The sequence below is a fragment of the Arachis ipaensis genome, chromosome B9 (genome assembly GCF_059453495.1).
Source record: "Arachis ipaensis isolate K30076 ecotype BB chromosome B9, ASM5945349v1, whole genome shotgun sequence".
Lineage (NCBI taxonomy): Eukaryota > Viridiplantae > Streptophyta > Magnoliopsida > Fabales > Fabaceae > Arachis > Arachis ipaensis.
In genome coordinates, this window is record NC_142444.1 from 148,299,554 (window position 1) to 148,320,438 (window position 20,885).

A 20,885-nucleotide genomic window follows, 5' to 3' on the forward strand; every position below is an offset into this window, starting at 1 on the left:
TATATTTTGAGTGTAGATAATATTTTAATTAAATTCTTTTTTAATTAATTAAGATGTGATTTGGTTGAATTTAAAATAAGATAAAAATTATGATTGACATCAGACTCTCTTTTTATGGTTGAATTCTCTCTATATATAGAGAGGAAGACAAAGAGAGAGAAGAGTATCTAATTTTATATTATTTGAATAAAATTTATAATATAAAGATTTTTTTAGACGCTATTTTTGAAAAAAAAAAGTTTAAATGATATTTTTTTTTTAAAATTTGTTATAAACGTAAAAGTAATTTTATGTTTAGATATTTTATGTAGATTTTTTTTATTTATTAATTATATTTAGATAAAATAAGATAAAAATATTTTTTTGTTTATTTATTATGTAAAAAATATCTTTTTTAAAGAAAAAATATTTTTTAAAAAAATATATAAATTGTAACTTTTTAAAAAAATATTTTTTTATTTTAAAATTTTTTTTATTGATTTAATAGCACTGAAATAAATACAAAATAAATAATTATGAATTACTTTATTACTTTTATTACATATTGTAGATACCTAACAATAATCCTTGAATGCCTTGTCTCTAGCCCTATATTTTTTTATTTATTAAGTGATTGCGAGAGAACAACAATAATTATTATAGTAGTAGCCTAACCCACCTTTTTAAATGCCGGTTTGACCCCATAACTCTTCCACTAAATGACTATATAATATAGCATGTTGACCAATTCATTGATTCATAAATAGATTGTGTGACCATTAAAGTTCCATTTGTAACCATGGGAAATAATATTTGTTTCTATTTAAGACCTTGGTATGATGGTATCTAATTGTCCAATAATTTTAAGCTTGGTGTTTAGATTTGACCCTTTTCTTAAGAGAGGTCCCAGAAGGTAATCTATTGATGTATGTTTGGTGGGAATAAACTATTGTTTCGTTTGTAACTTAGTACAAACTAAGTAAAATTGGAGTGTGTTTGAAACAAATAAAATATTTTAAAATTAATATAATTTGATTTGAAATGAATCAAATCGAAATTAATTATTGCATTTAATAATTAAGTGAAAAAATAATAATACTACATGACTAATTTATTTTAATAATATAACTCATTTCTTTTTACTTGTTCTTTGCTTTACTGAGGAATCCTTTAAGTATCAAACTTTTGAGAGATAGAATCCAGCCATGTCTTTGTTTGCACAACACACGCACGCAGCACCCATTAAATATTGAAGAATATTAATAAAAAGCAGTTGTATGTTTCATCACCGATTCATTAAATAAAACGGTCGATTCATCAACAAGGACATCATAGCTACCCGAACTGCTTTGATTTGATTGAGGGAATAATATGCATCTGATCATCGCCTTCAAATAACTAAGCTCTAGACATTTAGACAATTCTATTACTTTTGAATCTCGATGAAGTCTATGTACGCAAATCTAACTTCTATTTACATCCTTAGATTGATTTAATTGTTTACAGATTATTCAATTTATAAGGAAACAAATTTACGCATGGAACATATAGCTTGTCACGCTTTCTTGTCTCCTAAAGTAACACTAGTACTTGTATCAATAATTATGAAGATATATACATTACATTGTATAAAATAATTTTTTTTACAAACATTTAAGATGGATGTATACATAAATCAACATGAAACAATTAAACCGACAATTAGTTGATTAGCAAACAAAGAACTATAAATTGGGTACAATAATTAACTTGTGCCACCATGCCCCCATTCAGTAGTGGAAACCATTGAAACAAAAGCATGATTAGAAACGAAAGGGAAAACTATGCAAATTAAAACGGAAAACTATGAGGATTTCATTACAAGGCCCGGCATGATCGGTGTCGGTAGGGGTGTAAGTTACCGAACCGGACCGAAAATTATCGTAGAACCGAAACAAATTTTACAATAACAGAAAGAAAAATAAAAAAAAAAAAAACGGTTTTTTTAGTTTTTTCGATCTAAACCGATCGGTTCGGTTTGGTTTTTGGTTGCCTTTGTTGAAATCGGACCGAACCGAACCGAATCGAACTGAAAAGTGAGGGTTTAGTAGCGTGTGTTTTTACTAAGTTGCCCTTTAACCTAGGTATAAAAGGCCCAAGTACTGCAGCCACAAGCCCACAACGGCACAACCCTAGCTTTCTTCTTCTCCTTTCACGCGACCTAAACCCAGTCACCCACACTTCTATCTCCCATTCTTCCACGGTTCCAGGGTCGCCGCCGCTTCATCGTCGTCACAGGGTCGCCGTCGCAAGGCCGGCACAACCCTAGCTTTCTTCTTCTCCTTTCACGCGAACCCTAAACCCAGTCACCCACACTTCTATCTCCCATTCTTCCACGGTTCCAGGGTCGCCGTCGCTTCATCGCCGTCGCAGAGTCGTCGTCGCAGGGTCGCCGTCGCAACAAAGCCAAAGCCGAGCAGCACTCCAATCCAGTCCGTCGCCGAGCAAGACGCCAGTGGCCGAGCAGTCCAACTCGAGCAGCACTCTAGTCACCGTCTCACCGAGCCCTCTCCTGCAAAAAGCAACCGAACAAAATCTTCTTTGGAGGTTAGATATGTTTTTCTTTTAATTGTTTTTGGTTCAGATATGTAATTCTGGATTGAAAGAGTGTTTCTATGGTTGTTGAGGTTTTTGTGATTTGTAGGATTTGATTGGATTGCTTGAGTTACGATAAAAGGGCTTATTTATGCAATAATATTAGTCAGTATTAGGGATTTAGGGTTGAACTTCTTTTTCCTTCTGATTATAAAAAGTTTGGAAAATGCGTTTTTTTGGAATCTGTTTTGTGATTTATAGGGTTTTGATTGGAAGGATTGATTTGTGATTAATGAAAGAAAGACCATGTTTTTGCAATAATTATTGGATTAGCATCGGGAAGTAATACTTTTGCCCTCTTATTACATTTGTTTATTTTGACATTTATAATCATGGAAAACGAACTTGTTTCTTAGAAGTTTCAAGTTTGCATATTCTATAAAGGGAATGTGCTATCTGATTGGATAGAAATGCTTGAGAAAGAAAAGGTTTACTTTGTTAGAAACTTTGAATAAAATGGTTTTGCCTTTTAGTGTCTTTTTGAATATATATGAGTAGCTGTCTCTGAATGTGTATGGTTATTTAAATTCTGTTAATTGGCTTTAAAAATAAATTACTTATGGTTCTGTTTATGAGCTGCTTTGGTTTTGTTTATGAGCTGTGTATGAGGCTATGAGCTGCTTATGTCTTAGTAGATTTGTGTTGAATTATCTTAAAATAATGTATTGCAGTTAGTGAGTATTAAAAAAACAAATATAACTACTTCAACAGTTGGGTGAAAGTTGCAAACGACCAAACTGTTAATGTATGGCAGTTAGTGAGTATTAAATGATGCAAATAAACTAGCTAGTTGTGTATGGACTGCTTATGTCTTAGTAAATTTATGTTGATTGGCTTTAAATTCTGTTAATTGCTTATGAGCTGCTGTGGTTTTGTTCTGCATATATGGCTGCATATAATTAATATGTTTCAATATATATGGCTGCATATATATGAGCTGCTGTGGTTTTGAATGCTAAATTTGTTGCTGGAAACAATACTTTTGGTGCTGTTCATGAGTTAAAATGCTAATTTAAAGCATGGTGGCTGCTTGGTTTTTATTTGGTTTAAAGTGGCTGTTTAGGTTTTTAGTATGTTTTAAAATGTGTTTGTTGTTGTTTGCTAGACATTTTTAATTGTCTTTGTTTTATTTTAATTGTTGGGACAAGTTGAATTTGTATTGAATTTGAATGTGATATTCATATACTCTTGTTATTCTAGTTTATTGATGGTTTTAAACTTATTTTATAGTAATTTAAATTCTGAATATTAAGTTTCAAAAATTGAAAAAACCGACCGAACCAAATCGCTATTGGTTCGGTTCAGTTCGGTTCGGTTGTCCAGACAGCAGCAAATCGAACGGTTGAGATCAGTGTAGAACCAAACAGGTCGGTTCGGTTGGTTTTCAGTCCAAAACCGAACCAAACCGAACCGATTACATCCCTAGGTGTCGGTGACTACCCGCCTGATAAAATATAATATATACCATTTATTATAAGAAAAAATAATAAAAAAAATTCAGATATAGAATAAATCACACCATATGAAATTATTTCAGTCACCAAAAAAAATTAAAATAAAAGTCACCAAAAAAATATGAAATTATTTCACATTTAATATTATTCAATTATTCTGTTTTAACTTTCGTTGCAGAAATGTCCTTATAAAAATCGATCTGATTTAGTATTTTAGCTTATTAAATCGTTTTAAATTAAACTGATTTATCATAGGAAGACGTCATTATATAAATCGTAAAAATGTTAGGTATTCAACTGTTTTCATTAACTAAACTATTAAAATTTAAACTGATTTATCATATGAAGACGTCATCATTATATAAATAACAAATTAAATGTTAAGTATTCAAGTGTTTTTCATTAACCAAGTTAATCAAGTTATTAAAATTTAAGCTTTAGTTCTCCTCCTCCTCCTTCAACGTCATTATCGTCGTTGCTGTTGTTGCCACCGCTGCCACTACCACCATCGTCGTCGTTGTTGCTGTCGCTATCACCGTTGTCTTCGCTGCTGTCGTTGTCACTGGTGTCTTCTTCTTTTTGTTATTATTGTTGTTTAATTTTTTGGAAAAGTATAGGTAAACAATGAAAATATTAAACAATGTAAACAATAGATATATCGAATATTTATTTTACTAGTGTAAGGATGGTTATTTTAATATTAAAATTTAGAGGGTTAATTTAGAGGTGTAGTGTGTTTTTATTTGATTGGTGGTTGTTCATATTGTTCAACAAAGTCATTATCCCCCTAGCATTTCCCTAATTTTTTTTCTTTGTGAATTAGATGTATCTTTTTTATTCAGTGAAATTAAAAGATACAAATATTTTTTATATTATTTTTCTATGTTCAATATTTGTGTGCTATATGTGTGAATTTATGTGCTATGTTGAATAAAAACATGTGCTATGCTTAAATATTGTGTGTTGTAATAAACTAAAATTTGTTTAATAATTTCTGATAAATTAGTGTGAGTTTTGTGTTTTTTTTCTATACTCGATATTTGTGTGCTATAGTATATATTTTTGTTTTTTTTTCTTGATTATAGTTATTTATGGTATCTTAGTTTTCTTTAATTGAGTTGTTTAAAAAAATAACGTTATTCTATAATTCTGGCATTTGTGCTATATATGTGAATTTGTGTACTATGCTGAATAAAAATGTGTGTGACGCTTAAATATTTGTGTGCTATGATGAACTAGAATTTGTTTAATGATATCTGTTAAATTAGTGTGAGCTACCAAACCATTAGCTTCGATTACTTGTGTGCTCTGAAAATGAAAGGGTATGTGTATTGTTTCACTTTGTTTAATTTACACATGTGATGTAGTATGTGTTTGCAGTGTTTGATGGACAACTGCAAAAAAGATGAGGCAATCACTAAACTTTTCAAAAGTCAGTACATTCAAAATTAATATGCACCTCTTGCATCTAAGGGCAGCATTTCATGAATACAAAGGAGGTGTGTTGGATTCACTCAGGGATTGTCGTGCCACACTCTCTATGGACCCTAACCACAAAAAAATGTTGAAATTGCACATAAGAATTAATAGCCATAAGCCATACTTAAAAAGAATGTCAACAGCATCATTTTGTGAGTTTGTGTATTTTTTTTTTTTAAAAAATGAAACCTATAATGTAACATTGACTTACAATGAATGATGATCAATTTACACACCATGAAAAAAAAAAGAGAGAAAAAAATAAATATGTAACATAATAAAAGAATATACACAAAATTTTAGTGTAGCAAAAGTTTGTGTGATGTGCTTCAAAAATTTGTATTATGATTTAAAAATTTATGTACTATATCGATAAGTTTATGTTATATGTTAATTTTTGTGTGTTATATTTTAAAAATTTGTGTACTTTCTAACAAAAATTTGTATACTGTATACTACAGAAAATATACAAAAACTTTTACATATAATGCAAACTCTTTGAATTATACACTAATAAAACACTCGAGCACATATCACACATTTCATTTTTTATTTTAAAAGTAATTTTTATTATAATTGGATCAATTTAATTAAACTTAGCTGCCAAAATATTTTATACATGTAATATCATTCTATAAATCTTAGTAAAAATGATTTAGTCGAATAAGTAGTGTTTCTGTAATAACGAATACAACTTAAATTCTTATAATGAATACCACTTAAATAACGAATACAACTAAAATTTTTTATAACTATTATAATTAAACAATTTTATAAAGTTTTAAAGTATTAATTTTTATTGCAAGTAATTTTTTAATTAAACATCTTATAATGAATTTTTAAATCTTACAAAAATATTTACAAAAAATACTTACAATAAAAATTAATATTTTAAATTAGTTTCTACTAAGAACGATTTACAACGATATCTTTAAATGGTAAATCAGTTTAATTTAAAATAATTTACTAAACTATAATACTAAATCGATTTAGATTAGATTAATTTTATAAGGATATTTCTGCATCTAAAGTCAAATTAGGACAATTGAATAATATTAAATATGATGATTTAATATAGTAATTTATCCTAAGATATATATAAGATTATATATTAATATTTTATGCAAACATACATTTTTAAGGTTGTAGTAGTAGATTTTGGGTTAAGTATTGTTATGAGGGTTACCTGAAACATTGATTTGGGCCTGAACGTGAGGTCGAGGTCTATTTGTATGGCAGTGTTCGACTTGTTGATACTGAGGTGTCGTTTGTCCGAGTTCTTCGTAAGGAGGTGGGGGTGGTACCTGCAAGAGACTCCGATACTAAAGTTAGAAAGGGATTTAGGCAGGTCTTTAGTAGATTAAAACGTGAGTATATTTGAGGGATGCCAGTGTATTTATAGTAGAGTAGATAACCATTTTTGTTGGAACAGTTTCACCTTTATTGATGGATAACTGTTCCCTTTATCTTGGACATTTGTTAGAGTCTATCTTTCAGGGGAGATAGAGATAGTTGGAGAAATTCGAGGGGGGGGGGAGGGGGCAGTTACTTATTTAGATAAGTATAAACTGCCCCTTTTTACTGTGTCCGACCTCTTTAAAGAGATCGGGTATGCAGTAGAGGCCACCCTCTTAGGTGGGCCTTTCATCCTTATTGGTCTTGGCTTTTGTGTTTTCGGCCAGGGTATAAACAGTCTCTCTACTTGAGTTATGGGCTTTTCTGTAGGTCGGGTTCAAGCAATTCATGGCTTCTGCTTAGACGTCGGGTGTCCTGCCTTTAGAGATTGGGTGTTTCGACGTGTTTTGAAAATTTTTGAACATTATCCTTCTTTAATGAGGGCTAATTCGCGGTAGTTTTCCTGGAGATCCGCGCACGTTTTAAAGAGGAGTTAAGAGTTGTTATGCCCCTTCATCCCTTATAAAAGCCTTTTCACTCTTCTTCTTCTCTTTTCACCTTTCCGAAAACCTTTTCATTTTCTCTTTTTCTTTGTGAAGAATTTTCTCTTCCTTTCCTGTTTTCTGATTGCTCTTGCTTCCAAGACTTCTCTATCTTGGATTTTCCTGAAGGTCTTGCCTTGCTGGTGCGGAGAGAAATGTTCGCGTTTTACTGCTTGTTTGACGTGCCCCTCTTTTGTTTGATATCTTCGTTTTAAGGTTGGTTTCTTTTTGTCTCCTTTCTGATACTTGCATTATGAAGCTAGTTTGAGTGATGATGTTGATGTTGATATACTTGGTTTTGTTGACTCTCTGCTTTAACTGTTATCGCGTTTGCTTTTGCTAAGAAAGTCTTTTGTTTTCTTGGCATAGAATACTTGAGATAACAAATTCCCTTTGTTGAAAAATTTTTTTGCTAATCTTCGTAGAACTGAAACTGTTACTATTTTGTTGCTTGTTTGTATCTGTTGTTGCCCCTAATGGTGTCGCCGTGATGTGACGATGTTATATGAGAGGGACACATTTTAGTTGCTTGGTGAAAAATTTGAAAAATGGGTTTCTTTGATTTTGCTGTTTGTACCCGACTTCTTTTGAACGAGGTCTGACTTATTTAGTAACGATCTCTTTTACTTTGCCTTTGTAGGGATATACTTTATGTCTCGTTCGACTGTTTTCAACATGTCGACTAAAGTTCCTTTTAGTCTTCTAGCTTGGGTAGATACCAATGTTTTGTCTTGTGTTCCTATAGTGGATATGGAGTACTGCAAGGCCTTTCGTAGACATCATAGGATCTGTGAGAGTAGGGAGGATCTGCCTACCGTCAGAGCACCCTTTCTTTTATGTTTATGACTAATTTTTTACTAAGCTAGGCATATCCCTTCCTTTTACTGATTTTGAGACCGACGTCCTCTGGTCTTGTAACGTGGCTCCTTCTCAACTTTATCCGAACTCTTGGGCCTTTCTAAAAATTTTTTAGCTTTTATGTCAGGAAATGGATGTCCTACCTTCCACCGAGCTCTTTCTTTAACTGTTTGTTTTGACCAAGCCTAGGACATTGAAGGGGAAGGCTTCTTGGTTTTCCTTCCGCGTCGTTCAGGGTAGGAATGTGTTTTTCATTTTTGATAAGTCTTTCCATGATTTTAAAAATCATTTCTTTACGGTTCGAGCTGTGAAGGGTGCCCGACCTTTCTTTTTGGATGAAAATGACAAGCCAACCTTTCCCCTCTTTTGGCAAGAACACCCCGTAGTAATCAAGTACACCATAGATAGTTTAGACGAAGTTGAAAAAGTCTTTGTGGACGTGTTGCAAGAGTGTTGGCACAGGGCTCCTCACTTGGACACAAAGAGGTTTTTAGGGGACCCCAGTTAACTCTGTTATAAGTTAGGTAGTTTTCTGACCTTTAACTTTATAATTTTTTTAGCTGCCTTTTGCTGTTCATGACGTGCTTTCTTCCTTACAGAAAGTATGACTTCCAAGACTTCGTCTATGAAGTTCCTTCGCAAAACCAAGAAGGAGTTGGTAGCTCGGAGTCTTCAGGGCCAAGAGACTAAGGGTGCTTCCTCCCGACCTTCTCCCTAGAAATTGGGTTCTGGCGCTGCTGCTCCAAGGAAGGTTATCCCTACTCCAGCTGTTCGCTTAGTTTCTCCCGACCCGACCTTGGAGAGTTCGGGTACTCCGTCTCCTCAGGGACCTCCTCCTAAAAAATAGAAGACCTCCGGGGGGCCAAGTATTAAAGATAAAGATTTTGACGGGTTTGTCTCGAGTGAAAAGAATATCCTTTCTGATAGCCATGGATGCATGTCCATCCAGAATCACCCTCACCATATGACTCGCGTAACTATATTCGTATGGTGGGGGTGAACATTGCTCTGGCCAAGGCTTTGAAAAAGACCCATGTTCATGCTACTCAGGCATTCCTTAATTCTTCCCGAGTTGAGGTGGAGAGGGTGAATGGTTTGAAGTCAGAGGTGGAGGAGGAGAATGTCAAGCTAAAGTCTGACTTGGAGACGTCTCATGCCCGAGCTGTAAAGGTTGAAGCTGCGGCGCTGCTGGCAGAGGAGATGAAGAAGAAGGCCGAAGAGAGTTACTCCCGTAGCTATAGAGAGTTGATTGATATTTGGGAGGAGCTGAAGGCTGCCGGGGATGACTATGCCGACCTCCAAGAACATGTGGTCGGGGGAATGAACGACATGTTCGAGAACCTGAAAGCTCAAGTCCGAGTTCCTACCCCAAACCTGGATCTTTCTCTGTACAACACGGATAACATCTTCGTTGAGGGGAAGATCGTGCCGGCTCCTGATGAGGACGAGGGGCCTCCCCTAAACCTAAAGACTTTTGCTCCTCAAGCCGGCCAAACTTCAAAGGTCCAACCCCAGGTTTAGCCTGAGGTTGTTGTCGTGGAAATTCCTCCGTCACCTGCTCCTATCTCGACTGTGCCAGTGTCCGTGCACCCCCCGTCTCCACTTGTCGAAGGAAAAGACGCTTCTACGGGTGAGAGCCTCAACCCGCTCTTTGGTGAAAAATCTTAATTTCTTTTTCTGTATCGGAATGACCCGACCTGTAGGTCCTTAAAACACTTAATTTTTTGAAGTAATTGGTAGCTTTCTTGAACACTTTTACTTTTTTAGTTGCTTTCACAATTTCATAAAGTAATGTTTCAAAGTTATTCTCTTTATGTCTCAGAGAACTTTTTCTGCATGCAAAATGAAGTTATGTCTTTGTATTTGAACATAGTTTGATTGAATTTTAGATCTTAGCAACTTTGTTAAATTGTAAGTTATTAGTTTTCTTTCATAGTTCCGACTTCGAGTAATCGGCCTTTATTAAGTAATTTTACAGCTCGTTTTTTATCCAATCTCGTTGAAGTCGCTTTGTACGAGTTGTTTATATAACTTCTTTCATTAATTTATACCTCGTCGCTTCGTCTTGCCGACCATTTTTAGGTTGGGCAATGATTTTCGCAATTTGTCGAGTTTAAATTAATGCGTTCTAAGTAGGAAACTTTTGGAGAAATAGGAGTGAAAGAAATAGAAATTTTTGTTATTAATTAAGAAATTCCTTTACAGAAATCTACATGCTAGAGGCTTGAGTACCCCTAGCCCTTGTGCTGGTGCCTCCTTAAAAAACTCTAAAATCGGGAAAAAAAAAAGTACACCTCTGCACAAGGTTTGCTGTCTAGCTATAGTACTTTCTCAGCTTATATGCGTGCTAGGACCTTGGGAGCTCTCTTCCTTAGAAGTCGGACACTTTGTAGTAACCTTTGCCCTAGACCTCTACTATTTTGTAAGGTCCTTTCCAATTAGCAGCCAACTTCCCTTCTCTCGGATTTTGTACCCCAATGTCATTTCGGATCAGGATGAGGTCGTTGGTGCCGAAACTCCTCTTGATCACCTTTTGGTTGTATCTTAGGGCCATCTTTTGTTTTAGAGCTTCTTCCATAATCCGAGCTCTTTCTCGAACTTCTGGGATGAGGCCGAGCTCTTCTTTCTATGCCTGGATGTTGGCACCTTCATTGTAAAATATTACTCTAGGTGACTCTTCAGTTACTTCTTTGGGAATCATGACCTCCATACTGTAAGCAAGTCGGAAGGGTGATTCCTCTGTCATGGAGTGTGAGGTGGTCTGATATACCCATAAAACTTAAGCTAGCTCGTCAGCCCAAGCCCCCTTTCAACGCTATTCAAGCGCACCATTAAAAGAAAGGGGGTAGTGTCAAACTAGCAGCATCAATTCAGAATTTTAACCAATTCATTAATGAATGGGAATTAATTGATATGGTGTACGAGGGCCCGAAGTTCACATGGTAAAAAAGACAATTTGACTGTGATCTTATTAAAGAAAGGTTGGACTGTGCCTTGTGTTCTAACAGTTGAAGATTAGATTATCCAAGGGCCTTGATTTGGCATTTGAGCGATATATGTTCAGACCATAGACCACTTTTGCTCAATTCAGATGTTAAGTCTACCAATCCGAAGAGAATATTTTGATTTCAAGACCGATGGTGCGAGAAGGAAGAGATAGTGGATATAGTTAAAAGTGTTTAGAGGACAGAATCAGAAGGCTCCCCCCATGTATAAACTCTACCAAAAGCTCAAATGATGTAGACATACAATTGTTGAATGGCAGAAAACTCACTCCTCAAACTCCCAAACTCTAATTCTTCACCTCAAAACAAAATTGAATGAGGAGAAGGGTGATGAGGCTAATGGTAGTATTATTCGACAATTGGAAGATGAGGTGGAAGAAACTTATGTTGTGGAGGAGAGGTATTGGAAGGAGAAGTCATGTGTGCAAAAGACTCAAATGAGGTGATAAAAAATACAAAGTCCTCTCACTCTAAGTTCCAAAATCGTAATAGAAAGAACAAAATTTCCAACCTAGAGGATGAAAATGGTGAACATAAATCTAATCCTGTAGGAATTGCTGAAGTTGCTCAACCATACTTTGAGAACTTGTTTTCCTCCTCCAACCACATTGTCCCAATAAATGAGTTGGCATAGATCCTAGCTAAAATCATAAAAGAGATAAATAGAAGACTTATTAGACCTCTGTCTAACAAGGAGATTAAGGAAGTGGTTTACTCTATTAATCTTTTCTTAGCTTCGGGCGAAGATAGTTTCACTGCTAAGTTCTACAAATTCTTTTGGGAGGTAATTAAAATTGATGTTATCAAGGCTGTTGCTAGTTTCTTTTCTAGTAGACATATGCTACGTGTTTTTAATCATACTCACATTTTTTTAATTTCAAAAGTAGCTAATACTAATTCTATGAAGCAAGTAATAACTATTAGTCTCAGCAGTATTTTTTACAAAATTATTTTGAAGATAATAGTGCACAGGTTACAACTTGTTATGGACAAAGTGATCAATATTAATCAAAGCGCTTTTAACAAAGAAATGCTTATCAGTGATAATGTTTTAACTACTCTTGAATTCATGCATTTCTTGAAAAATAAGAGATTTGGAAAACATGAATTTTCTCTCAAGTTAGACATAGACAAGGCATATGATAGAGTAGAATGGAGCTTTGTTTGGGCGATTATGGAAAAAATGGGTTGTAGTAAGAAGTGGATGGAATGGCTAAAGGAATGTGTGACAATCTCATACTCTATTATTGTGGAAGGACAACCTCATGGTTATTTTAGACCATGAAAAAGATTGTGGCAAGGTAATCCTCATTCTCCCTACCTATTACTTTTTTATGCAGAGGGATTTTTCCATATGCTCCACAGAGGAGAACAAAAACACGATAAGGTGGGTTCAAGACTCAACCGCAGATGTCCAACGCTTACTCACTTATTCTTTCCTGATGACTCTATACTATTTAGCAGAGCTTCAATGGGGGATTGTTAGAACCTAATGGCTATTCTTAATACTTACTCTCTACTCAGTGAACAAGCGAACAATCGAAACAAATCTTCTATTTTTTTTCAATCCCAACACTCCTACTGACACCAAAGAGAACTTGGCAGCCATACTTTAGGTCCCAAACATAGGAAACCAAGACAAGTACGTTGGTTTACTTTCGATGATACACAGATCAAAGAAAACTACATTCAACTACATTAAAGACAAAGTTTTAAGTAAGCTTTAACATTGGAAATGATCCTTTTTGTCGATGAATGGTAGAGAAGTGCTTGTTAAAGCAGTTATAACTACAATGCCTATATATATATTCTAAGTTGTTTTAAGTTTCCAAATTCACTAGTGGAAGAGTTACACAAGATGGTCATGCAATTCTAATGGGACAAAGAGATTCAAAGAGAAGAATGCACTAGATTAAGTGGAGCACTGTTTGCAGACCTACGAATCAAGGGGCATTCCGTTTAAAGACTTACGAGCCTTTAATCTAGCTATGCTCGAGAAACAAGGATAGAGATTACTAATGAGAACTAACTCGTTAATCCATCAAAGTGTACAGAAGCAAATACTTCAAGTATTCCTCTTTTCTTATAGCAGAGGTTGGAACCAACCCCTCTTGGAGTTAGCGAAGTTTACTGGAAGGTCGCAAAATTTAGGAAAAGGATGTCAAATGGAAGATAGGAAGAGGCAGTTCAGTAAATATTATGGAGGACTCATGGATTAAAAATCTCCCTCCCCTGTTAACCATGGATACACCTAATCCAGACTCGCAACTGTTATGGGTTGAACAACTTATGACTATAGAGAAAAAATGGAATCAACAACTAGTTTACTAACAATTTAGTCCAAAATTTGCTCAGGCCATAATAATACAAAAATTGAAGGAGACAAAGACTTACTAACCTGGCTTGGAGAGAAGACGGACAATTATACAATAGCATCAGGATATTCCTTGGCGTTTCAGTTCTACCACCTCCTCTGGAGCAGCTTCCACCTAAATTCACAATGAAGACTTTGGAATTCCATTTGGGACCTACAATGTCAATCAAAAGTTAGGCTATTCCTTTAGAAATCTATGCACAATGAACTTCCAGTAAATGTAAGAATTTATGAACAAATCCAGAGGGTATCTCCAACTTGTCGTCACTGCGAAGAGGAAAGTGAATCTGTCAACCACTTTTTAGTATGGTCTGAAAAGTCATGGATGATATGTCTAAACTTAAGTATTGAAGTTTCTAAGCTGCAATTAAATTTAGATTTTGATAATGATGTTTAGAATTTCCAGAGAAGATGAATAATACTAGAAATAGAAGACCAACGACAATAATAATTGCATATCTTTTATGGGAGATATAAGAAGCACGTAATAGATTCGCTTTTGAAGGAGAACTCCCAACACCAAAAGAGAGCTCGCAACACCGCAGTCAGTTGTCGCAGCCGCTGCACTTGAAGAGCCTGTGAACTTTGGAAAGAGATGAAGAATTGGAACTTATTTCCCCTTTCTATTAAAGTTGTTTTTTATTATACCATCTTAAATAATTTTGTAATGGTATTACCTTTTTTACCCTGCTGTAAAGTTATCGTGGTCTAAACATTCCAATTTCAATGAATCAAAATCTATTTGACTTTTAAAAAATGCACTATGTATTCATAGTTGGCAATGTATTTCGGCAAAATAGCATCTCTAAAAATAAAAATTTGCTAGAACCTGGAAACCAGGTGGTGAAATGTTTAAAAACAGCGAATGAAAAAATTTTGGTAAAGCACTTTGAGATGGAGGAACGGTTAATTGAGAAAAGAAAAATATAAATGAACAACTTTTAAAACTAAAATATGAGATCGACCTACAATTTCAGGTAACCCTCGGAACATTGGCGCCATTGCCGGGGAACTTGGAAGTCATCCCATCATCATGGCAGACAACCTTGACAACGACCATAATTCTGATTTGGAGAACAAAACACTGCACAAAAACACGGAGGTCACACTAGACGATACTTCTCAGCCTAACAAAGATAAGAACTCGCCAAACACAGGGGTCATGGAGGCACTCCAAGATCGCCTCAAACAACTCGAAAAAGAGGTTGAATATCAAAGGGAGGCCGAGAGAGACCTACGAAGGGAAGCTAGGCGACGTCGAGAGCTAGAGGACAAGCTCCTAAAGCTTGAAGCCGACCTCAAAGCTAAAACTATCCGATCCAATCATGAAGATAGCCCCCGCAAGGATCAAGACCCATTCACCAAAGAGATCATGAAAGCCAAAATCCCAAAGGACTTCAAACCCCCTGACATGACTCCGTACGACGGCACATCAGATCCCAGCCATCATCTCAGCAATTTCAGAAGTAGAATATATCTCACCGATACCTCAGATGTAACTCGGTGCAAAGCCTTCCTGACTACCTTGACGAAAACAGCAATTAAATGGTTCGACAATCTGCCCCCCAGGTCCATCTCAAGCTTTGACGACTTAGCCAGAAAATTTCTAGCTAGATTCTCCATCCAAAAAGGACAAAACTAAACACGCCTCAAGCCTACTAGGGATCATGCAAGGAGATCAGAAAAGTCTCCGTAGCTACATGAAAAGATTCAACAAAGCATGTCTGGACATACAAAGTCTACCAACAGAAGCAGCCATTATGGGTCTCATCAATGGCTTACGAGAGGGACCTTTTAGTCACTCCATATCGAAAAAACATCACACATCTCTGAATGAAGTGCAAGAATGAGTAGAGAAATACATCAACATGGAGGAAAACTCTCGGCTATAAGAGACCTCAAAGTCCGGATTCTCCTACTTCTCCCGAGATAAGGATAGAGAGTCCAAGAAAAAAGAAGATCAGTATGGAGAAAAGATCAAGAAATACCACAATTACACCCCTCTTCGGGTGTCTCTTGTAGATGTCTACCGAGAAGTATGCCATACTGAAAGGATACCCCCACCTCGCACACTCAAAAGCAAGAAAAGAGGAGAAAATCGGACAGAATATTGTGAATACCATCGAATCTATGAGCATTCCACCAACGAGTGCTTCGACTTGAAGAATGTCGTAGAAAAACTGGTAAGAGAGGGAAAACTAGATCGGTACTTAGCCAGCAAAGCAGATGAGCCAAGAAAAAGAAGAAGGGACGAAGACGTCGGACGAACTGAACGACCACCTCGTACCCCGGAGAGACATGTTCACATGATACACGGAGGATTTGCGGGAGGAGAAATCTCCAAATCATCTTGCAAAAGACACCTTAAAGAAGTATATCATGTCGAGGGAGGAGAAGAAGTACCCGACTTCCCTACTATCACTTTTACTAAAGAGGACGCAGCTGGCATCATCTCGGGACATGACGGTTGACAAACCCCATTTGTAGGGTTTATCTTGTATTGATTTTTGGGGATTTTATCACCTTTTACCCATATTTATTCAAGAAATAGCATGGTTTTGTATATTCTCCTTTAATTGTGCTTGAATGTGAAAACATGCTTTTTAGGACTCAAAATAGCTAAATTTAATTCACCTTGATTCTATTAGATGCCTTGATATGTTTGTTAAGTGATTTAAGGTTTAGGAGGCAAAGATTGGATCAAGGGAATGAAGAAAGAAAGCATGAAAAGTTGGAGAACTCATGAAGAAATGGAAGAACCGGAAAGCTGTCAAGCCGACCTCTTCGCACTTAATCGGTCATAACTTGAGCTACAAAGGTCCAAATGATGCGGTTCCAGTTGGGTTGGAAAGCTAACATCCGGGGCTTCGAAACGATATAATATTTGCTATGGTTGAACTGCGCATGGTGACGCGTACGCGCATAGTACGCGCACACACCGTTGCTGCCACCTGGTTCACTTAAAACAAAACGTGGCCAGCGAATTCTAAAGCCTTGTGGGCCCAATCCAACTCATTTCTGATGCTATTTAAGCCAAGGATTGAAGGGGGAATGAGGAGACTTTTCATACTTTTCATACTTTTCATAATTTAGAAGTTAGTTACCATTAGTTTAGTTTTAGCTTAGTTTAGTAGTGAGAGTTAGTTTCTAGAGAGAGAAGCTCTCTCTCCTCTCTATAATTAGGATTAGGATTAGGTTTAGTTCTTAGATCTAGGTTTTAATCTTTGCCTTCTTCTACTTCTATCTTCTCAATTCCTTGTTGTTACATTCATTCTTCTTCCACCCTTTTGTTGTAATTTCCTTTATGTTGTTCTTGCATTTTGTTGTAGATCTACTTTTGCTCCTTCTATTTTCTTTCAATTCAATTAGAGGTAATTCATAATAATTGTGTTCCTTTTGATTGTTGTTGTTAATTCATTGTCGTAATTGTTGTTAGATTCTATTTTTGTTATCAATTTACTTTTCCTTTTCTTTTATGTCTTCCAAGTGTTTGATGAAATGCTTGGTTGGATTTTAGTATAGATTTTGTTCCTCTTGGCTATGGTAGAGTAATTAGTGACGCTTGAGTTATCTAATGTCTTTGTTGATTGATAATTAGAAGTTGCTAATTGATTTAGATACCACTAAAGCTAGTCTTTCCCTTGGGAGTTGGCTAGGACTTGTGGAATCAAGTTGATTCATCCACTTGACTTTCCTCCATTATTAGAGGTTAACTAAGTGGTAGCAATGGACAATTGTGGTCACAATCAAGGAGGATAACTAGGATAGGACTTCTAATTCTCACAACCTTGCCAAGTGCTTTTTAGTTGTTAGTTTATTTTCATTGCCATTTACTTTTCATGCCTCTTATCCCAAAACCCCAAAATACAATCCATAACCAATAACAAGACACTTCATTGTAATTCCTAGGGAGAACGACCCGAGGTTTAAATACTTCGGTTTATAGAATTTAGGGGTTTGTTACTTGTGACAAACAAATTTTTGTATGAAAGGATTATTGTTGGTTTAGAAGCTATACTTTACAACGAGATTTCAATTGTGAATTCTAAGCCACACAAAAGTCCGTTCATCAAAATGGCGCCGTTGCCGGGGAATTGCAATGGTGTTATGTTATTGGTTATTGTATATATGTGAATAGTGTGAATATGTTTGCTTTTGTTAGCTCTTGCTAGTTTTAGGATTTAATTTTCTTGCTTCTTATTTGATTTTGTTCTCATTTTCTTCTTGCTATCATGAATTCTCACCTTGGCTATGAGTTTGGTTATCAACATGTTGTAGAAAATGAGGACTATAATGAAGATGTGTATCAAGAATGGGATGAACAAAGGTGGGAGGAGCCATATGCATATGATCAATCCTCATGGCAACAACCTCCGCCAATGCACTATGAAGAAGAGCCATTCTATGATGCATACCAATCCAATGGCTATGGTGACTCACCTTGTGATTTTCAAGAACCACCACCATATGCCTATGATCCATACCCTCAACATAAATCCCAACCATACTCACAAGCCCCTTCTTACCAACCATCTTCATATGACCCTAATCCATATCCATCCTACCAACAACCATATGAGAAATATGAACCACATATAGAGCCACCACCATTCCAACATCAATATTTTCAAGAGCCACCTCCTCCACATTATTACCAAAATGAACCACCTCCAATATATGAAAATTTCCAACCACAAGATGAATACTACTTTCCACCACAATCTCCCATGGAAGAATACTCATATCCATTGATCCAAGAGCCACATGATCCTAATCATATTATCCAAGAGGAACAAGAGTCAAGGGATCGTCTCAAGGAAGCATTGGATCAATTTCAAGTAACCATGGAGTGTGTTGTGCAACAAGTGGAAAGAGTGGAAAATATAGAACCACCACAACTCTACCAAGAAGAACCACCTTCCTACTATGAACCCTCCCCCCAATTTAATGAAACCTTCCACCCACCCCAATCTCTAAGGGATGAAACCCTTGGTGTTCTTGTTCAAGGGCAAGAAGAGATGAAAAGGGATGTGCAAAATTTCATGGCCGCCTTGGATGCGGTAACAAATCAATTAGCCTCCCAATGCTTGAACACTCAAGGAACTCCCATGGCTACATGTGGAGAATCAAATGAAGAACATAGCATGAAGGAGAGATTGGAAACTCCGGTGGGAAATGAAGGAAGTTGCTTTGTATTGGAACAATTGGAGGAAGCTTTAATTGTTGAAGACAAGGAAGAAGTGGTAGAAGACTTAGGAGATGTGGAGCTTCCATGGGAACATAGAGTTGAAGAAAATCCCTCCAAGATGATTGAAATTGATGCTAGGGAGGAAAGTGCACACCTTCCAAGGCATATTCCATATGAAGGCTTGGATGGGATAGAGCAAGAATTGAGTTCCCATGGCAATGAAGAGCAAGCATCAAGTCCTAGTGGTGGAGAATCCTTTGAACTTGAAGAACCTTCTCCCGGTGCATTTGAAAAGGTTGTGGAGGTAAACTCCTTTCACTCTCCCAATTATAGTTTGATTAAGGGAAAAGGCTTAGATAGTTTGATTATTAATGAACAAAGGATTGAATTAGAGAAATCTTGTGAAGAGGTGGAAGTCCCTAGAAATAGAAGAACGGGGGTTGGTTATGCTTTGTCAAGATCTTTGGAAGCATCTTTGCCTAGGTGGCCATCTACTCCTTCACTTGAGTGGGTAAAATTCATCTCTATTAGCTTTATTGTCCCACTTGAGTATGGCTTGCTTGAAACGGATGGTCAACTTAGGATCCTTTGTGGGATGAAGCGTAAGCGAAAGATGTTTCGTGGTTGGCGTTGCAAATCAAGGCTCATTATGGTGGATGCATCAAACATGAGATATAAAGGTTGGAGTAGTGCTCAATTAGATGGGTCTAGGAGGATTGTTGGCTACTATATAGAGAATTCACCTCACTCACCACCCGGTTGGACTAATAATGATGATCAACCTCAAGACGGGTGTGAAAACAAAGTGTGGGATCCCGGATTACAAGAAGAGGATCAACTTTGGGAGCCCCAAGCTTGTGAAGAACTCCATCAAGACTTGGCTCAATCCATGAAGAATCTACTTGGGGCACAATGGAGAACCAAGCATTGGTGGGAGTTCCAAGATGAATACAAGCACAAGCCACCTTGATGAGGAGCTCCCCTTAAGTCCAACTTAAGGACAATAAACAAAAGTGCTAGGTGGGAGACAACCCACCATGGTAAAATCCTTTCATTTTCTCTTTTGTACATATTGATAGAATTAGTTTAATTTCATGTTTTGTTTAGATAGTTGAGTTTAATTGGTAGTTTAGTATGTTAAATAAGGTTTTAGGGTGTTTTGGTAGATGCTTGGAGGTTTGGAATGCTTGGATTGGTGCAAAAACATAGAAAAATTTTTTTTTGAAAAACAGAGCACCATCCACGCGTACGCGTACATGGCGTGTACGCGCACTTACAGCATTTTCGACCATCCACGCGCGCGCGCCATGCGTGCGTACGCGTGGATTGAGAAGTTCCAACCTCCATACATTTTCTAGAGAGTTGTGCCTGCGCCGCGCCAACGTTGTGCCTTTTGCACAAACCAACTCGCGCGTACGCGCACATGACGCGTACGCGCCACTCTCGAAATAAGCCAACGACGCGCGCGCGCCATGTGCGCGTTCGCGTGGATACCCTTTCTCCCATCCACTTCTTTTCTTCTCCTCTTTCTACTTCTTCCCTTCTCCTTTCTTCTTCCCTCCTACTATCCCTCATCCAACACTTCCAAACACCATCGATAACCATTTATTTTAGTTGGTTGTTAGTTAGTTAGTTAGTTCATTAGTTAGTTAGTTAGTTGATTAGTTAGTTTTAGTTTAGTTTTCATTTTATTTTCTCTCTTTTCATCATAAGTGTTGGAGTATTGACTTTGTTTACTATATATTGCTATATCCCTTATTGCCTAAATGCTATTTTAGCATGAATGTTTTTAGATAAACTTTGTTGGATCCTATGATTGAGGTTATATTTTGTTACTTGGTTTTGAGTTCTTCATGCTTACCTTTTGAACAATACCAAGTGATGAGAATTGTCTTCGAGCTTATAACTCTTTTGAATTGCATGTTGTAGCTAGCCACCATGTGATTTGGATCCTTTTCCCTTGATTAGGCAATCTCT

The 20,885-nt window shown here is 36.4% G+C and overlaps 1 protein-coding gene across 1 annotated transcript; it reads left to right on the forward strand.

The window, feature by feature from the left end:
- The first annotated feature begins 17,024 nt into the window (after nucleotides 1–17,024).
- On the forward strand, nucleotides 17,025–19,878 carry LOC148546741 (uncharacterized). Its single transcript, XM_088498226.1, has 2 exons — nucleotides 17,025–17,091; nucleotides 17,999–19,878. The coding sequence occupies exons 1-2, from the start codon at nucleotides 17,025–17,027 to the stop codon at nucleotides 19,876–19,878; spliced, it is 1,947 nt and encodes a 648-aa protein (XP_088354352.1).
- The last annotated feature ends 1,007 nt before the right edge of the window (nucleotides 19,879–20,885 follow it).